This window comes from Lontra canadensis, unplaced genomic scaffold (assembly GCF_010015895.1).
Source record: "Lontra canadensis isolate GAN:19392208 unplaced genomic scaffold, GSC_riverotter_1.0 scaffold81, whole genome shotgun sequence".
In the NCBI taxonomy this organism is placed as follows: domain Eukaryota; kingdom Metazoa; phylum Chordata; class Mammalia; order Carnivora; family Mustelidae; genus Lontra; species Lontra canadensis.
Window position 1 is genome coordinate 3,574,629 of NW_022631075.1, and position 18,903 is coordinate 3,593,531.

Below are 18,903 nucleotides of genomic sequence, written 5' to 3' on the forward strand. Positions count from 1 at the left end.
CAGTTTTATCACAGGTGTAGATGGGTTAACGACCACCGTGAAGATATAGAACTATTCTATCATCACAAAGGTCCCTCATACTACTTGTTTATAGTTAAATTCATCACCTTCCTTCACCTTTCTCAATTCTGTCCCTAATCCCTGGCAACCACTGATGTGTTCTCTGTAATTGTGTCTTTCTGGAGGCTCTTAGATAAATGGGAAATCATACAGTATATAACCTGTTGAAATTAGCCTTTCTTCACTCAACATAATTGTCTTGAGATCCATCCAAGTTGTTGAATTCCATCACTTAATTCCTTTATATTGCTGAGTCATACTCCACAGTATGGATGTACCAGTTTGTTTTAACCACCGACTCATTGAAGGGTATTTGAATTAGTGTTTTTATTAGTTTGTATTACTTTGCTAGTGTTCTCATTAAAAAGTACCAGAAAGTGGGTGGCTTAAATGACCAGTCTATCGTTTTACACTTCTGGAGGCTGGATATCCCAGATCATGGTGTCCGCAAGGTTGGTTCCTTCTGAGGGCTGTGGGAGAGAGTCTGTTCCATATCTCTTGCCGAGCTTCTGGTAGTTTACTGACAATCTTTGGTGTTCCTTGGTTTATAAAAGTGTCACCTTTGTCTCTGCCTCTGTCTTCACCTGATGATCTAACTTGTGTGCATGTCTCTCCAAATACCCCCTCCCCCATTTTTAAAAGATTTTTTTTTATTTTTAAGTAATCTACACCCAGTGTGGGGCTGAAACCCACAACTTCAAGATCAAGAGTTGTATGATCCACCAACAGCCAGGGGCCCCCAAATTTCCCTTTTTTATAAGCACACCAGTCTTACAGGATTAGGGCCCACACTGAAATCCTCGTTTTAACTTGATAACTTCTGTAAAGACCCTAACTCCAGATAAGGTCACATTCCAAGGTATGGGGAATTAGGATTTCAAAATACGAATTTTGAGGGGACACAATTCAACCTAGAACAAAATCGTTCCCTATTTTTGGCCATCACAAATGAAACTGCTGTGAACATTTGCATTCATATATTTGTGTGGACATAGATTTCCATTTGTCTGTGATAAATGCTTGGGAATAAGTGCTGGTTCTTATGGTAAATGTATATATGGTTTTCTAGTTCTAAAAATTTTTACATGTAACAATTTACATATAACATTGTGTAAGTTTAAGGTGTACAGTGTGTTGATGATATATTTACATATTGCAATATGATTACCACCATAGCTTTTAGATAACACTTCTGTCTGGTCACATAAAGATCATTTCTTGGGGCACGTGGGTGGTTCAGTCAGTTAAGTGTCCGACTTTGGCTCAGGTCATGATCTCAGGATCCTGGGATTGAGCCCTGCTGAGCAGGGAGTCTGCTTCTTCCTCTCCCTCTGCCCCCCACCCCAGCTCACAGAGCACACATTTTTTCTCCTCAAATAAAAATAAATAAAAGCTTTTAAAAAAGACATTTATTTTTTGTGGCAAGCATGTATGGCTTTTAGGACTAACTTCTAAACTTTTTACCAGAGTGGCCGTGTCATTTTACAATTACACCCAGCAGTATATGAGTATCAGTTTCATTGCATCTTTGCTGTCATTTGGTTTTGTCACTATTTTTTATCTTGGCCATTCTGATAGGAATAGTGATATTTCATTGTTCTTCAGCTCAATTTTAACATGTGTTTTTTTAAAAAAATTTTTAGCATGTGTTATTAAAGGTTTTTTTTTAATAGCTGCCTTTTTCTCTTACACTTAAACTCTTGATTTTTAATACCATTAACATGATTACTTATTTGCTGTCCAACAGTAAAAAGAAAATAGCTTCAGAAGAGCAGAATCAGTATTAAAACAACAAAACTATTAAGTCTGAATTTTCTTTATATGTCTTTTTGTCTTTGGAATTTATCTCACTAAGGATGTTGTTTTGCAATTTTACTATAAGTGTTTTCTCTGCATACGCATTTGATATACACGATTAGGTTTATTTTTCTAAATTTTTTTCAACTTCAGGAATTTCAGAAATTCAGGCTCCTATTTTAGAGAGGTAATTCATTTTCCTAAATCAAAAGTTAAAATTCCAAATAAAAAGTTAAAATTTGATATAGAAAGTTATGCATAGAAGTTTGCAGAGACTCCTGCCTTTGCTGTTCTTTTTTTCATTCCCTCCCTCTTATAGGCAACTTAAAAAATGTTTCTTGTCAATCCTTCCAGTATTTCTTTTTGTGCAAATACATCCATATATATTTTACAGTTCTTTCTTGAAAGTAGTATATTGGCAAAAACAATTTGTTACAGACATTGATATTAAGTGCCAGACCTAACAGAAGATGTTGAGTTGTGTTGATGATGTTTTCCATGGTGTGAGAGTTCAATCTGCCATAGTGACCTGAGCCATTTCTTGATCTATCTGCAAGTTGCGATCAATGTGAATTAGGGAGATAGGTTTACTAGTACTTATGCTGATGATTTTTACATCATTGGAGAAATCTGCTTTTTACTGTGTAATTTTAGACAGAAAAAGAGACAGGTGAAATATAGTTGAATACCTAGTAAGTTGTCACTGCTAGCCAAAGCAGGTAATAATAATAACAGGACTAACCTGTGTGTGGGCAGGGTTGGGGGGTGGGCATTGGCGGTGGCAGGGGCATAATGAAGTAAAACTTTAGAGTAAAATGACATGAGTGGAGTATTTGGCAAATGAGCAGAATGATTTGCAAGAAGCAGTTGAAGAAGAAATCTTTTTCTTGTTTGGAATTTATTAATCAGTAAGGTTGAGCATAATCGATGGTAGAGAGAGATTGCTTTTCATGATGAAAAGAGCATTTTGAGCCCTTTGCCAAAGTAATAATCATAGAATAAAATGGGAGATAGTTGTGTATGAAGAATCTCCTTACGCATGTTGTTCTCAGTATTTTGCTGAATTATTTGGTAGAAACTTGTGAAGTAGATCATTACAACACATGTTTTTCTGTAGAAAGAGTTTTCTAATTGAGGAGTTTCTTTTCTAATGACTTAGCGGATAAAATCATTAGTACAACAAATTATGTCTTAAAAGTAAGGTCACAGTAACTATAAACCTCTTTATAGTTTATAGTATACTATAATATATACTATCTATATACACTAGAGTATACTATAGTATACTATATGCTATAGTATACTTTCAAGGGTACCTAATACTTAAAGCATTAGTTCTAGGATATATTTTCCTTTAATAGCATATCATTATTAATATTAAATGTGTGCTGAATCATTATTTTGCCTCCTTTTTTAGCATTTAGATAATCCTTCGGGGAGATGTTTTTCAGGATGCTTTAATATATTTGTGGTGGTTTAGAAATAAGGTAGTCTTTTGGTTTCAGTTGCTCTAGGACTTTAAAAAATTCCCATCATCTTAGAGCTCAAATTGAGAATTGTTTTTTTTTTCTCTCTCTCTCTCTCTTTCATCATTGGATGGCATAGCAGGGTGGATGAAATACACTCATGGGTGTATAAAGGCCCTAAAAATGGAATAGGTTATCTCCTACACTGTTGGTGGGAATGCAAGCTGGTGCAGCCACTCTGGAAAAAGCATGGAGATTCCTCAAAAAGTTGAAAATAGAGCTACCCTGCGACCCAGCAATCGCACTACTGGGTATTTACCCTAAAGATACAAATGTAGTGATCCAAAGGGGCATGTGCACCCGAATGATTATAGCAGCAGTGTCCATAATAGTGAAATTATGGAAAGAACCTAGATGTCCATCAACAGATGAATGGATAAAGACGATGTGGTGTATATATACAATGGAATACTATGCAGCCATCAAAAGAAATGAAATCTTGCCATTTGCGACAACATGGATGGAACTAGAGGGTATTATGCTTAGTGAAATAAGTCAATCAGAGAAAGACAATTATCATATGATTTTCCTGATATGAGGAAGTTGAGAGGCAATGTGGGGGGTTTGGGCGAGGTAGGAAAGGAATAAATGAAACAAGATGGGATCAGGATGGAGACAAACCATAAGAGACTCTTAATCTCACAAAACAAACTGAGGGTTGCTGGGGGAAGGGGGTAGGGAGAGGGTGGTTGGGTTATGGACATTGGGGAAGGTATGTGCTATGGTGAGTGATGTGACATGTAAACCTGGTGATTCACAGACCTGTACCCCTGGGGCTAATAATACATTATATGTAAATAAAAAAATTAAAAAATGAAAAAAATGGAATAGGTTATAGGGCAAAATGTGGGGGTCCTTTGTAACACTAGTACCAGTAATCTATACACGTTTTAACATTTTGATCTCTCTTCAGTATCATCTTTATGGTTTACACTAATGATAAGCTCCCTCTCCCAAATTAATGGAACCACATGCTATATTTTAGGGATCAGTATAACTTGCATGTTAGTTTTTGACTGCAGTTTGCTTGATTGCTGCTAGAAAGTTCTTGTTGCCTTTTTTCCAGCTTTAAGTTATGTGCTGTTCTCTTGTGGGAAACTATGAAACTTATACCATCAAATTTTTAACAAGGGAGAGAAATGTTGTTATTAAATGGGTTTCAGTGATTGTTTTCATACTATATGGTGAGTAAATTTGAAAATGTTGCTGGGACTAGCTTATTAAATTGTTCAACCAAGTACATTTTTTCCCCCCAAAAGCTAGGTATTTCTTTGGATCCTTTGCCATGAAGTTACACAAGCTTTGGTTAATTTAAAAAAATATATATTTTATTTATTTATTTGACAGAGATCACAAGTAGGCAGAGAAGCAGGCGGAGGGGGCAAGGACAGACTCCTGCTGAGCAGAGAGCCCGATGCGGGGCTTGATCCCAGCACCCTGGGATCACAACCTGAGCCGAAGGCAGAGGTTCAACCCACTGAGCCACCCAGGTGCCCTGGTTCATTTTTATCATAGTATATAAGTAACAAAATCTATTTGCCAAAACAAAGTACTTTGAGTGTGTAGATATCAATTGTTAGTGTCTTATTTATAAAACTATATTTCAGGGGCACTGGGTGACTCACTTGTTTAAGTGTCCAACTTTTGCTTTTGGCTCAGATCATGATCTCGGGGTTGTGAGCTCTGGCCTTGTGTAGGGTTCCATGCCCAGAGTGGAGCCTGCATAAGATTCTCTCTCTCCCTCTCCATCTGCCGCCCCTCCCTCTAAAAGAAAATTGTTTCAAAATATATCAGTAGTTAAGGTCTATAATATGCTTGCTCAGTAGAAACGTATTTTCAAATGTTTGATGATTTATGAAATCTTGTGAGTTTGTATGATAAAGGAGTTGCTTACTTGATAAAAGGAGGTTGAAATTTTTTACTGTAAAAAAATAATGAAATATACCATCTTAACCCTTTTTCTGGGAGCAGTAGATAGAGTGAGGGGGTGGGGAGAAGGGCAGAGGGAGAGAGAGAATCTTAAGTAGGTTACATGCCCAGCGTGGAGCCTGACATGGGGCTCAATCATAACGACCCTGAGATCATGACCTGAGCCAAAATTAAGAGTCCAGTGCTTAACTAACTTAGCCATTCACGTGCCCCCCCCATCTTAACCATTTTTAAGTGGACAGTTCAGCAGTTACATTGACACTCCTGTGTAACATGTCCAGAACTTCTCATCTTGAAAATCTGAAACTTGGGGTGCCTGGGTCGCTCAGTCAGTAAGCATCTGTGGCTCAGGTCATGATCCCAGGGTCCTGGGATCAGGTCCCACATCAGGCTACCTGCTTGTTGGGAAGTTTTCTTCTCCCTCTCTCTCTGCCTTCTGCTCTACTTGTGCTCTCTCTCTGCCTGTCAAATAAGTAAATAAAATCTTTTTTAAAAAAAGAAAGAAAATCTGAAACTCTGTACCCATTAAACAACACCCCTTTTCCCACTCCTTCCATCTCCTGGTAACCACTATTCTACTTTCTGTTTCTACGAATTTGGCAACTTTAGGTACCTCATGTCAGTGGAGTCATACAGTATTTGTCTTTTTGTGACTGACTGGCTTATTTCATGTAACTTAATGTCTTGGAGGTTCATGCTGCACATTGTAGCATGTGACAGGATTTCCTCCTTTGTTAAGGAGAATAATATTCCGTTGTACGTATACATCTTACTTTGTTTATCCATTCAGCTGTTGATGGACATGTGGGCTGCTTCCACCTCTTAACTGTTGTGAACAGTGCTGCTATGAATGTGGGTGTACAAATATATCTTGAGAATCAGCTTTCAGTTTTAGATACATACACGAAAGTGGGGATTGTTGGATCATATGGTAGTTCCATTAAAAAATTTTGGGGGAATCTCCATACTGTTTTGCATAGCAGATACACAGTTTTGCAGTCCTACCAACAGTGCACAGGTGTTCAGTTTTTTACACATCTTTGCAGACACTTGTGTATTTTGATTCTAGCCATCTCAGAGGGTATGAGGTGGTGTCTCATTGTGGTTTTGATGTGATTTTGATTCAAGTCTTTTATCAATTTTTAAAATTTGTGTTATTTGATATTTTGTTGAGTTGTAGGAATTCTTTATATATTCTGGATATTAACCTCTTATTAGATACATGATTTGCAAATATTTTCTCACATTCTGTAGTTTGCCTTTTCACTCTGTTGATTGTGTCCTTTGATACGTAAAAGTTTTGATGGTAGTCTCTGTCTGTTTTTGCTTTTATTACCTGTTTTGGTGTCATATCCAAGAAATCATTGCCAAGTCCAGTGTTACAAAGCTTTTCCTCTAACGTTTTCTTGTAGGACCTTTATAGTTTTAGTCTTACATTTAGGTCTTTAACCCATTTTTAATTAATTTTTTTATATGGTGTGAGATAATGGTTTATCTTCATATTTTGCATGTGGATATCCAGTTTTCCTAGCACCAGTTTTTGAAGAAACTGTCCTTTCCTTATTGAGTGGTCTTGGCAGTCTTGTCAAAAATAATTTGAATGTGTATGCAAGGGTTTATTTCTGCCCTCTCCATTCTGTTCTGTTGGTCTGTATGTCTTTCTTTATGCCAGTGGCACATTGTTTTCATTATTGTAGTTTTGTGATACGTTTTGAAATCAGGAATTGTGATGCCTCCAACTCTGTTTCTTCTTTTTTCCCCCCAAATTGTTTGAGTTATTTGTAGTACCTTGAGTTTTATGACGAATTTTTCCATTTCTGCAAAAAAACCCCAGAAAAACAAAAAAACAAACAACAACAACAAACTCTTGAGATTTTGATAGGGATTGCATTGAATCTGTAGATTGTTTTGGGTACTATGGACATCTTAATAATAACAGCCATCCAGTCAGTTTACATAGGGTATCTTTAGACTTATTTGTGTCTTCTTTCTTTTTTTCCTCTTTTATTTTTAAGTAATCTCTACATCTAGTATGGGGCTCAAACTCAAAAACCCGAGACCCAAGAGTTGCATGCTCCACTGACTGAGCCAGCCAGGCACTCCAAGTGTCTTCTTTAATTTCATCCAGCAGTGTTTTATAATTTTCAGTGTATTAATCTTCTGCCTCCCTTGGTTAGGTTTATTTCTAAGAATTTTTTTCTTTTGGTGTTATTGCAAATAGAATTATTTTCTTAGTTTCCTTTTGGATTGTTCATTGTTAGTGCTCACTTTGGCAGCATGTATAATAAAATTGGACTGTTCATTGTTAGTGTATAGAAGCACAACTGATTTTTCTGTGTTGACTATGTATCCTGCAACTTTGCTGAATTTATTCTAATGGGTTTTTTGGGGGTGTGTGTGTGAATGTGAAATTTTTAGGGTTTTATACACATACAAGTTCATATCATCTGCAAACAGGTAATTTTACTTCTTTCTGTTTTTTATTTATTTTCCTTGCTTAACTGTTTTAGGCAGGACTCCTAATACTATGTTGAATAGAAGTGAGAGCAGGCATCCTTGCTTTATTTCTGATCTTAAAAGGGGAAACTTTTCAGTTTTTTACCATTCAGTATGGTGTTAACTATGGGCTTTTCCCAAGTGGCCTTTGTTATGTTGAGGTACTTTCCTGCTATTCCTACTTTGTTGAGTGTTTTTATCATGAAAAGGTATTGAATTTTATCAAATGCTTTTTCTGCACCAGTTGAGATAATTATGAATTTTTTTGTCCTTCATTCTCTTAATATAGTGCATTGGTTAATTTTGATGCATTGCCCCAGCTTTGCATCCTGGAAATAAATCTGACTTGGTCATGGTGTATAATACTTACAATGTGCTGCTGTTGAATTTGGTTTGTTAGTATTTTTTTGGAGGATTTCTGTGTTGGTGTTCATCAGGGATGTTGGTCTGAGGTTTTTCGTGGTGTCTCTTTGGCTTAAATTTACCTTTTAAAGTAATTTACATGTTTTACTCTAGGAAAGCTAAGGGTTAGGATTTAAATAAATTTAGAGTACAATACATATGACTTTTCTGTCATTGTCTTTGTTGAGAATTACCATTGAAGAACCAATCTCTTAGATCTGCAATAAGAAATGGGAAGTATCCTTGGGCGCCTGGGTGGCTCATGGGTTAAGCCCCTGCCTTTGGCTCAGGTCATGATCCCCGGGTCCTGGGATGGAGTCCTGCATTGGGCTCTCTGCTCAGTGGGGGGCCTGTTTCCCCCTCTCTGCCTGTCTCTCTGCCTACTTGTGATCTTTCTCTGTCAAATAAATAAATAAAATCTTTAAAAAAATAAAGAAGAAATGGGAAGTATCCATACTGCTTTTATAAACTTCACTGTGAAAGCATATTGGATTTCCAAACTTCAATATGAATATAATTCAAGCCCATGAATTGTATACTGTGCATGTTAGTAGAAAGGTTAGCAGTTTGTATCAAGTGGATACTAATGCTAGGTATTTTAATAGGGTGTTATCTAATAAAAAGTGGAAGGTACAAAAAATATTAAGTATGTAGGATGTATGTTGTGCTTTGTGGTCATACTAAAATGACAAAAATTTTGTGCTTACTAGTAGTAACTGCAATTCTAAATTTTAATAAATTTTTTAAGGATTTTATTTATTTGAGAGAAAGGGAGAGGAAAAGAGGGGGGAGGGGAGGGAGAGTGAGAGAGTACAAGTAGGGACAGGAGCAGAGGGACAAGCTCCCTATTGAGCAGGGAGCCAGGCATGGGACTCACAGGGGGCTGGATCCCAGGAAGCTGGGATCATGATCTGAGCCAAAGGCAGACACTTAATCGCTGAGCCACCCAGGTGCCCTGTAATTCTAAATTTTATATTAAAATTTCCCATTATCCTCCATAAAGTGGTTTAGCTTGTTTATAATTAGTTTTTATTATTGTTTATTGTTATTATCTTAGTTGTTTTTTTGTTGTTATTATCTTAGTTACAATTTTATCTCTACCTTCCTGTGAATTAATATTAAAGACTCAATATTTCATTTAGATACTTTTTTGTACACCTTGAATAAATAAATGTGAAATTTTCATGTAATCAGTCTTAGAATATGTGAAATAAAAATTTGGATTTCCCTTGAAATTCAGGCAAGGGGGCGCCTGGGTGGCTCAGTGGGTTAAAGCCTCTGCCTTCGGCTCAGGTCATGATCCCAGTGTCCTGGGATCGAGCCCCACATTGGGCTCTCTGCTCCGCGGGAAGCCTGCTTCCTCCTCTCTCTCTCTGCCTGCCTCTCTCTGCCTACTTGTGATCTCTGTCTGTCAAATGAATAAATAAAATCTTAAAAAAAAATTCAGACAAGATTAGCTTGTTTTCATCTACTTTGCTAGGAAATCTGTCTTAGTATCTGTTACTGCTTGAAGTCTGCCAGTGAGCCAGTGATGCCCACTATGAAGTGAGTTTGATGGTAATCATGCACTGTGCTTATATTATGTTGTATACCATTTTTACAAGTGTTCACACATGAATTTAGCTCATGGTTGTATATTTGATTTTCAGATCTAGATATTCATTAATTGGGTCCCACCTCTGAAATGTTGATAGCTACTACACCCAGTTGTAATTATCACTGTTTATTATGATGTCTTAACATACAGAAAGTAATGTCAGTGGGGCATATATATTTTTTAAATTAACTCACTGTAGAAAGCTAAATATGGTGTTCTGGTATAAGTGATTTGAAGAGTGATCATTGATACTATTTTAAAAAATTATTCATGATTTAGGTATTGACCTTGGTAGACTGAGGTAAGATTTTAAGGTGATAATATATGATAAATATTTTATCTTTTGACATTTATTTTGATATTTATTTGATACTTATATGTTTTGATATTTATTTATAAAAATCAACTACAGCTTGTTAGGGCACACTGGGGAATCATCAGACTTGGAATTAGATAGGTGATATATGTCCGGTATATCAGGTATGACATGATATCCAGTGTCTAGTAGCAAGTGCCAGTGTGGTATACAGATGAGAGGAGGTTGTGGCAACTGGAGAGACAGAGACCGTTTTTAGAGTAGGTTTAGGAGCAAGAATCCACTTCCTTGGATGGGGCTGGTAGATAATATATAGCAAGAACAAAGTAGAATATTGATCCTGGGATGACTCAGGCACAGGGTACAACTGAGTATAGGGTGAAACAGTAGTGGGTCTGCAGGAATAAGGCAGAACCTTTTTCTTACCTCCCTACTCCTTCCAACCCCTAACCACAACTGGTAGTACTCATTTGTTTCCACGTTCAGGAGTGGTGTGCTAAATTTTCTATAGAAATCAAAACTGATGGTCTGAGATCTGGGGCAAGGTCAGTATGTAGGTTGGGCCAGGTGATTCTAATTATGTTTAGGACTGGAGTCCTATTTGGAAAGTATTGGGGGAATGTGGGTAGACAAGGAAACGAGGAAGATTGCTGAGCACCTACTATCATATGCTTAAAAATAGGAAGGGAACAGGTGGATGTTTCCAGTTCTGTCTGGCTTTAGTTTCTGGCAATGTGTAGTGATGCCATATCCGTGCCCCAGCTTGCTCCTTCCCTTCTTCCTGAAAGTAGAAATTGTTTCAGAAGTGTTTTGGCGTTAATTGTGTTCAATTTGTCTATTTAGTTATTTGAGAAAGTCTTTTTTTTTTTTTTACTTTTGGCCTCCTGCCTTTCTTCTGTATATTATTTTTTAAATTTGTAAGGGCAAACATTTGACCTATCAAGTTCGTTAGAAATGTAGACAGGGTAATTAATTCTCTTAAGTGTCAGATTTCTTCTATTTATTTCTTCTATTTTTTTAAAGTTTTTATTTATTTGTTTGACAGAGATCACAAGTAGGCAGAGAGGCAGGCGGAGGGGGGTGGGGAGCAGGCTCCCCGCTGAGCAGAGAGCTGATGGGGGCTTGATCCAGGACTCTGAGATCATGACCTGAGCCGAAGGCAGAGGCTTAATCCACTGAGCCACCCGGATGCCCCACGCAGATTTCTTCTAGTACCATTTCCAGATTACCTTTCCCTGTGCTACCATTAGAAATTCTTAAGGACACTGCCCAGGCTATGGAAAGGAAATTATATTTGCAAATGATATATGTGGGTAGCTATGATATGGGTATGCTATCAAGAAACGTTTTGGTTGGGTGCCTGGGTGGCTCCTTCGGCTGAGTGTCTGACTCTTGATCTTATTTGGCTCAGGTCTTGATCTCAGGGTCCTGAGTTCAAGCCTCCAGGGGTTTAAAAAATGTTTTGGTTAAAATTTTGTTATTGGTCTGGGTATGCATGATCATTGCTTGGTTTGTCATTCTTTTCACCTTGTCATCTCCTCAGAAGATGTGTAGCAGAAATTGGGGAGATAAATATAGGAAAAATATCTTTTTGAGCAAGGAGAAATCTTTTTAAAAAGTCTTAGTAATCATTAAAGGGGCAGTAGATTTTCTTCTTTTGAAGGTGTATGTATTTACATATAACAGTTTTTTGGTGTTTTTGATGAGCTTTTCATTTCTTAACTGTGTACTCATAGTTGCCACCTATCATTTGATGTAAGGAAGGATAATAACTTGCGTGCTTTGATTAAATGTGCTACTGTAGGAACTAAGTTTACTTTTTAACATTTCACGATTTCAGCCTAAATGAGACTTCTTCCTTTTGTCTTCTAAGTAGGTAGGCCAGTAAAAGGAGCACACCTATGGGTCTTGTCAGGAGTTCATAAAGTTTTGTTCCCTGTTCACCTTGAGTAGATGAACATGATAAAGATTGTTTTTTGGGGGCTCCGGGATGGCTTGATTGGTGGAGCATGTGACCCTTGATCTCAGGGTCATGAGTTCGAGCCCCATGTTGGGGGTAGAGATTACTTTTTTTTTTTTTAATTTTTTATAAACATATATTTTTTTCCCCCAGGGGTACAGGTCTGTGAATCGCCAGGTTTACACACTTCACTGCACTCACCATAGCACATACCCTCCCCAATGTCCATAATAACCCCACCCCCCCAACCCCCCTCCCCCCAGCAACCCTCAGTTTGTTTTGTGAGATTAAGAGTCACTTATGGTTTATCTCCCTCCCAATCCCATCTTGCTTCATTTACTCTTCTCCTATCCCCTTAACCCCCATGTTGCATCTCCTCTCCCTCATATCAGGGAGATCATATGATAGTTGTCTTTCTCCGATTGACTTATTTTGCTAAGCATGATACCCTCTAGTTCCATCCACGTCGTCGCAAATGGCAAGATTTCATTTCTTTTGATGGCTGCATAGTATTCCATTGTGTATATATACCACATCTTCTTTATCCATTCGTCTGTTGATGGACATCTAGGTTCTTTCCATAGTTTGGCTATTGTAGACATTGCTGCTATAAACATTCGGGTGCATGTGCCCCTTCGGATCACTACATTTGTATCTTTAGGGTAAATACCCAGCAGTGCAGTTGCTGGGTCATAGGGTAGTTCTATTTTCAACATTTTGAGGAACCTCCATGCTGTTTTCCAGAGTGGTTGCACCAGCTTGCATTCCCACCAACAGTGTAGGAGGGTTCCCCTTTAGAGATTACTTTTTAAAAAGATTATTTTTTTAGTTTTTAAATTTTTAAAAATGTTTTATTTTTTAAAAAGATTTTAAATATTTGAGGGAGAGACAGTGAGAGAGAGCATGAGAGGGGAGGTCAGAGGGAGAAGCAGACTCCCTTGGAGCTGGGAGCCTGATGCGGGACTCAATCCTGGGACTCCAGGATCATAATCTGAGCCAAAGGCAGTTGCTTAACCAACTGAGCCACCCACCCTAGAAAAATAATTCAATGATAGAACTTAGTTTTTTGTACCTACTTCATAAGATTATGGACCTGAAATATGAATAAATCAAGTTTTACCAGCAGATATTTTGTAATTTCTCAGGTAGTTCAGGTTTTAAAAGAGGACATTCAAAAGTACATTTCCACCCTCGTAATTTACTTTTTCCAAATGAACAATAAAATTATAGGTTAAAAATGTAAAAATCACCTACATTGTCACCACCCTGTTATGCTGTTTTCCTTTGCTGCTGCTTTTTTGTTGTTGGTAATAATTGCATCCTAATATAGGGCTTTGATTTATCAATCTTGACCCATGTTACTAGTCATCATAAATAGTATGAGTTTTCTATTAATTGTATTTTTGTATGGTAAATTAACATATGGCTGTATCTTTAGGTAGTTCCTACTTTAAAGTGTTTGTATTATAGTGATGGTTGCATTTCAGAAGGTTCTGTGTACTTATGTGAGATTCTCATAGATAGAAGGATGTAATCCTTTTGGGAGGAGTGTTAAGATAATAGATTGGCGTATTTGTATGTGCTAAATTTGCTGGCTGTTAGCAGCTGAATTTTTCTGCATTTTTAGGGAAATAACACACCTAGCTACTCTGAAGTGCTTCCCTCACTCCCTCATAATGTGTGGATTCTGAGGGACCTTGTTAGTGATGGCTCTCTGTTTTGCAGATTTTTATTTTTATCTTGAGACCACTTGGGATTGAGTTAAAAGAACTTTGAAACAGTTATTCTTTTACCAAAAAAATCAAAATTACTTTAAGATTTTTAAACACTATCATAGAAAAACAGGTTTTTTGTGTATTCTTACTTTTATGCGGGGGGGGGTGTAATTTTAATGAATTTAGTAAGTCATTTGAAGTTAAAGATGCAAGCATAGTTATATAATTTTTTATATGTTTGTGTTTATATGTTATAGTAATTGGTGTCCAACATGTTTTTAGAAGTTAGAGAAGAAAGCTTTTTTGTTATTGAATTAAACATGTAATGTAAACTCTGAGTAATGGGCTATAAACATATTCATTATAGATAACTTGAAAAAGTTATGGTGATCAAGTTTTAGCTTTTAGATCTCTGTATAAAAGCAGTGCTGCTGAGAGCATTTACTTGAATTTAATGTAGAGAATTAAAAATACATAATCACCCATTTTTAATTCAATAATTATATATGAATGTATTTAACAAACCTTTAATGGTGGTATACTGTACACTTGAGCCTAAGGAAGTGGTTTTAAAGTGTATTCAACTCATCTACAAATGTGTTTGCTTAGTTTTCAGTGAGGATAAATAGAAGCTAATTGTTTTTGGATGTATTTTTTCTTAAAAGGAACATAGTGATTGAGAGTTAAAGCAAATTTCATTTCTATAATTTATTTTTCAGAGCTTTTGGAATGTTAACTCTTCTATAGTAGTTGCAGAGAATTGGTACATGTGATAAAAAATCTCAGTTTTTCCTTGACACTAGGTGAGAGCTCCACCTTGTGATCTTTGAGCATATTTTTTGAAAAATTAGTAACCTACAGTAGTCCAGAAACGGTGTGGTGAGTTTAAGCATTAAACTCATACTTTTTATTTGAACATTACATATTATTACAGTTTTGGGTTTTCCAACTTCAGACAAATGATATTAAGTATATTTAAAGACCTCGTTTTTAAGTTTTTAAATGTAACTCTTTGGGGTAAGCAAATTGTTTTTATATACAGCTGTAGACATTTAAAATGAAAAAAAATTCATAGCCCTTCCTGCATGTAAAGTTTACATTCTTAAAAAAACCCCAGTGCTAATTTACCCATTGCTTCTCCTCTTTTAAAGTATAAAGCGACTTATATTCTGAGCTATAAAGAAATGTTTGGTGGCAAATTGATTATTTAGACAATGATTAAAATAGTAAAAACTCAGACATAAGCAGTTTATATTTATATTTAATAATATTAGGTGGCAGTAGAGTTAAGTACATTCTTGTAGAAACACATTCTCATGTTTATTGGTACAAGTAGTTCCATGATGGCAAGGCTCTCTCCTGTTCACCACTGCATGCCCCAGTGCCCAGCATTGTGTTTGGCACATGGTAGATACTTTTGATTAGTTGGATGGATTTTTAATATTTAAAAACTCTTAAAATATGTATTTAACTGGAATAGGGAGTTAGTCAGTTTAATAATTTTTTTCTAAATCTGTTAGACCATGTCATGATACTTTTTTTTAAAATACAAACAACTCGTCTGGGAGACTCACCTCTTTATAAATTCCATTTTTCTTTTGTGTTTGCTTTGGTTTCTAATTACCAAATACATGTTAAGATAGCCCTATACACTGAACAATATAATTTGATCTGGCAAAACTTGTACACTAGAAATCTGTGCTATTTTTAGAGGAAGGTGAAAACTGTATCACATAATACTTATTTTATTTGGTGTTCTCTGCTGTACAGAGCTGATGCATTCTTTATGTCCCTTAGGAGAATATAGTTATGAACTACTTTTAAAAAATTGTGTATTTAAGGAATGCAGCAAGTTTGGTTTTACAAAATGCTTGAGGGGTGGATAGAGAGCATTGCAGGTAGGCAGACAATACAAGCACTTTATTTTCAACTTGCCATCTAGATTACCTGACATGTATAGAACTTACTAGCTCTATACTTTTCCAGCTCCCTTATAAAAAACAAAATTGTTTTTTTAAGAAATAGGTTTTTTTAATAAGTTGGGGTTTTTAGTAGCCTAGGGTATTACCCTACATGTGAGGGCAAGTTTCTGAACTTTGGTGCGCTATTTAGATAATTCCCTAGGTTATAATATGAATAGTAACAGATGAACAATTAGTGGCTTTAGAGGTAAGCCAGTCCTGGGACCATGATTTAGTGCAAGGAGAAGCCCATTCTAACAGTCATATCTAAATAAAGATTTTATGGTATGAGTATTCTTCAGAAAAAAAGAAAAACTCAAAGTGGTGGTGTGGACAACTCTTGATTATTCAGGGTTTGATTTGTGGATTATTCATTCTTCTTGTTTGTCCTGTTAACCTCATTATTTTGTTGTTCATGGTAGGTTAATTAGAGTGAGCTAGGAAGCGTACTGTTTTAAGTTTTTATTAATTGAATATTACTAGCCATTTATGATTTTTTATGATGTTTTTTAGAGATTTAAAATTAATGGAGAAAATGGGGTGCCTGGTTTTCTCAGTCGGTAGAGCATGCAGCTCTTGATCTCAGGGTTATGAGTTCAGCCCCCAGGTTGGGTGTAAAGATCACTTAAAAAAAAAATCTTAAAACTAATGGAAAAATTGAATTGGTTTTTTTGTATAATGTCTTTGTTGGGAGAGATTAGAAGCTAATAATTATGTGATACTTTAACATTTATTATTAATTGGATGCAAATCTTACCTGCTTTTTCTTTAGGTAGCCATCAAGTCCTAGATTCACATGGAAATAAAAGGAAAACATAAGAAAATTATAAAAGAAAGTTATATACAAATTAAGAGCTTCAGACTCAGCGTATTTTCTCTCTTTTGTTACAGATTTGTCATTTGCTTTTAGATCTTTCTCTCAGTTAGGAACTGCATCTTTGACCTTCAAAACCAGAAATAATATCCTTCCTATGGCCAAACTAAACTTATTTTGGTCACAGATGGTATTCATCTGTTCATATGACATTTTTGGTATTTAAATTGATTGTAAGTTCTTCAGAGCTAACATTGTTTCCCCTTCCCTGTTCAACACAGTATAGTATTATCACGGTTATTTATTAAGACTTTGGGCTCTATGTTTCTTTTATCGTAGAAGAACCTGCCCTTTTTTTTTTAAAAGTAGGTTTTATGCCCAATATGGTGCTTGAACTCGTGACCAGCCAGCTACTGCTAGCAAAAGCTGTGGAGTTTTCAGGCATTGTATTATGATTTGAATTTGTCATAAGGATTTTAGGACTAGTAGAAGAATCACATCCTGTTCCTGTTTAGGGCATATGTCTTTTTAAGCCAGGCAAGAGCATCATAACAAATCTTATTTTATTTTATTTTAATTAATTAAAATCAGAACATTTATTATGTGACTCATCGTTGAAATACTTAAGATGAGCTGGGTGTTTCAACAGCTGCCCTCTTGAGCTTGGGTGTTGTTCCTACATGGAATCCATGCCTGAATCTGTGGTATACAATTAGGTGTCTCATTCGACCAGTCCCAGTGGTATTTCATCTTTTAGCCTGGGCACTTCAGTTGTACTTTCTCTTCCTCTTGGCAGGATAGCCACATTTGCCATAGGTCAATCTCTGAAGGTGGTAGGCCTTAGAGCCACAGTGGCGGCACAAATGTGTGTCTTACTGCAGTGGTTTCCAGTGATTATGTCCCCTTCATCATCTTGTTTCTGTGGCTAAGACCAAAGAGCGAGAATCATACAAATTTTAAAAATAATTATAATACCAGGGTTTGTCTTTGTATCTGTTAAGACTGTTGCGGGATTGCAACAGTTTATAACAAATCCATATCTTAAAAAGGCAGGGTGTCTGGGTGGCTTAGTCGGTTAAGCATCTAACTGCATTTGACTCTTGATTTCTTCTCAAGTCATGATCTCAGGGTCCTGTGATAGAACCCCTTATTGGGCTACCTGCTCAACGGGGAGTCTGTTTACCTCACCTTCCCTCTGCCCCTCCCCCTGCTTGTGCACTCTCTCTCAAATAAATAAATAAGTCTTAAAAATCTTTTTTAAAAAATGCAGTCAAATGCAAGGAGGAAAAAATCCTTTTTTATCTGAAGTACAGTAGCAGGCCCTGGGAAATTTAATTTTTGAGTACAGATATCCTTCCCAATATTTTTCATTTGTTGGTAATAAATATGGCATCCCTTCCCTTAAAGGAATTGTTTGTCTTAGAAGAAAGAAGCAAACCATTGTTTTACCCACGTAAATCTATGAATATCTTTCTGACATTGGGGTGTTCCAGAAGATGATAAAGAAATGATAGCAGCTCCAGAAATACCAACTGATTTTAATCTACTACAGTAAGTATATTATGAAAATTCTTAAATACTTTTTCCACAAAATGGGCAATATATTAACTTCAGTTAAAATTATTTCTGCAGAAGTTCTAATGTATAAGATAAAAGTATGTATATTTTGAAACAGTTTATATCAAAGCTCATTGGTCTTTGTAACAGTGATTCCATGTTTTTTTTGTACTATGTTTTTGATTTATTTTTTAATTTAGATACAGTACAATTTATTATTTTGCTGTGCAGTTCTTCGAATCCATATTTAGTTTTTACAATAGCAACTGTTTTGAGGGAGTGCCATGAAATTAAAAGTTAAGTGTTCCCATTGGTAAGGAATATATACCACATAGTAGTATTTAGGGTGTAATACCAGATTTCTGTTATAAAACGCACTGATAATAAGCTTAAATATGGGAGGGTAGGACATGCTGTCCATTTTTTTTTTCAGAAAAAATTACATGCTTATTGGTCTATAAAGTGACTTCAACATAGGTATTTTCTTCACCCTTGTCTTAAAAGCTTCCTATACTCCTTTTTCAACTTTTATTCTAATTACTCTTAAGTATTTGATGTAGGAAGGAATTTCAGCTACTGTATGTAATAGTGGTTTTCATACTAAGCTGCAGTTTCATGAGGTGCCTCAGTGAAAAAGGAACCCTTAAACTGCCTTTGGATCCCTTTAACTTTATACACATATATACTATACTATATTTGTTGTTGGAATCTTTATAACACTTGATTTGAAAATAATTTGGCTGCTATGAATTTTGAAAACATTAGGTAAATAC

The 18,903-nt window shown here is 36.1% G+C and overlaps 1 protein-coding gene across 5 annotated transcripts in view; it reads left to right on the forward strand.

Annotated features, from left to right (window-relative positions):
• STAG2 (stromal antigen 2) overlaps window positions 1–18,903 on the forward strand; it is a 141,293-nt gene that overhangs the window by 38,710 nt on the left and 83,680 nt on the right. For all 5 annotated transcript variants that reach the window (XM_032882337.1, XM_032882341.1, XM_032882339.1 and 2 more), the window contains one exon: window positions 17,981–18,124. In XM_032882337.1, the coding sequence (XP_032738228.1) occupies window positions 18,081–18,124 (44 nt within the window). In that variant the 5' untranslated portion in view covers window positions 17,981–18,080. The remainder of the gene's footprint in view (window positions 1–17,980; window positions 18,125–18,903) is intronic.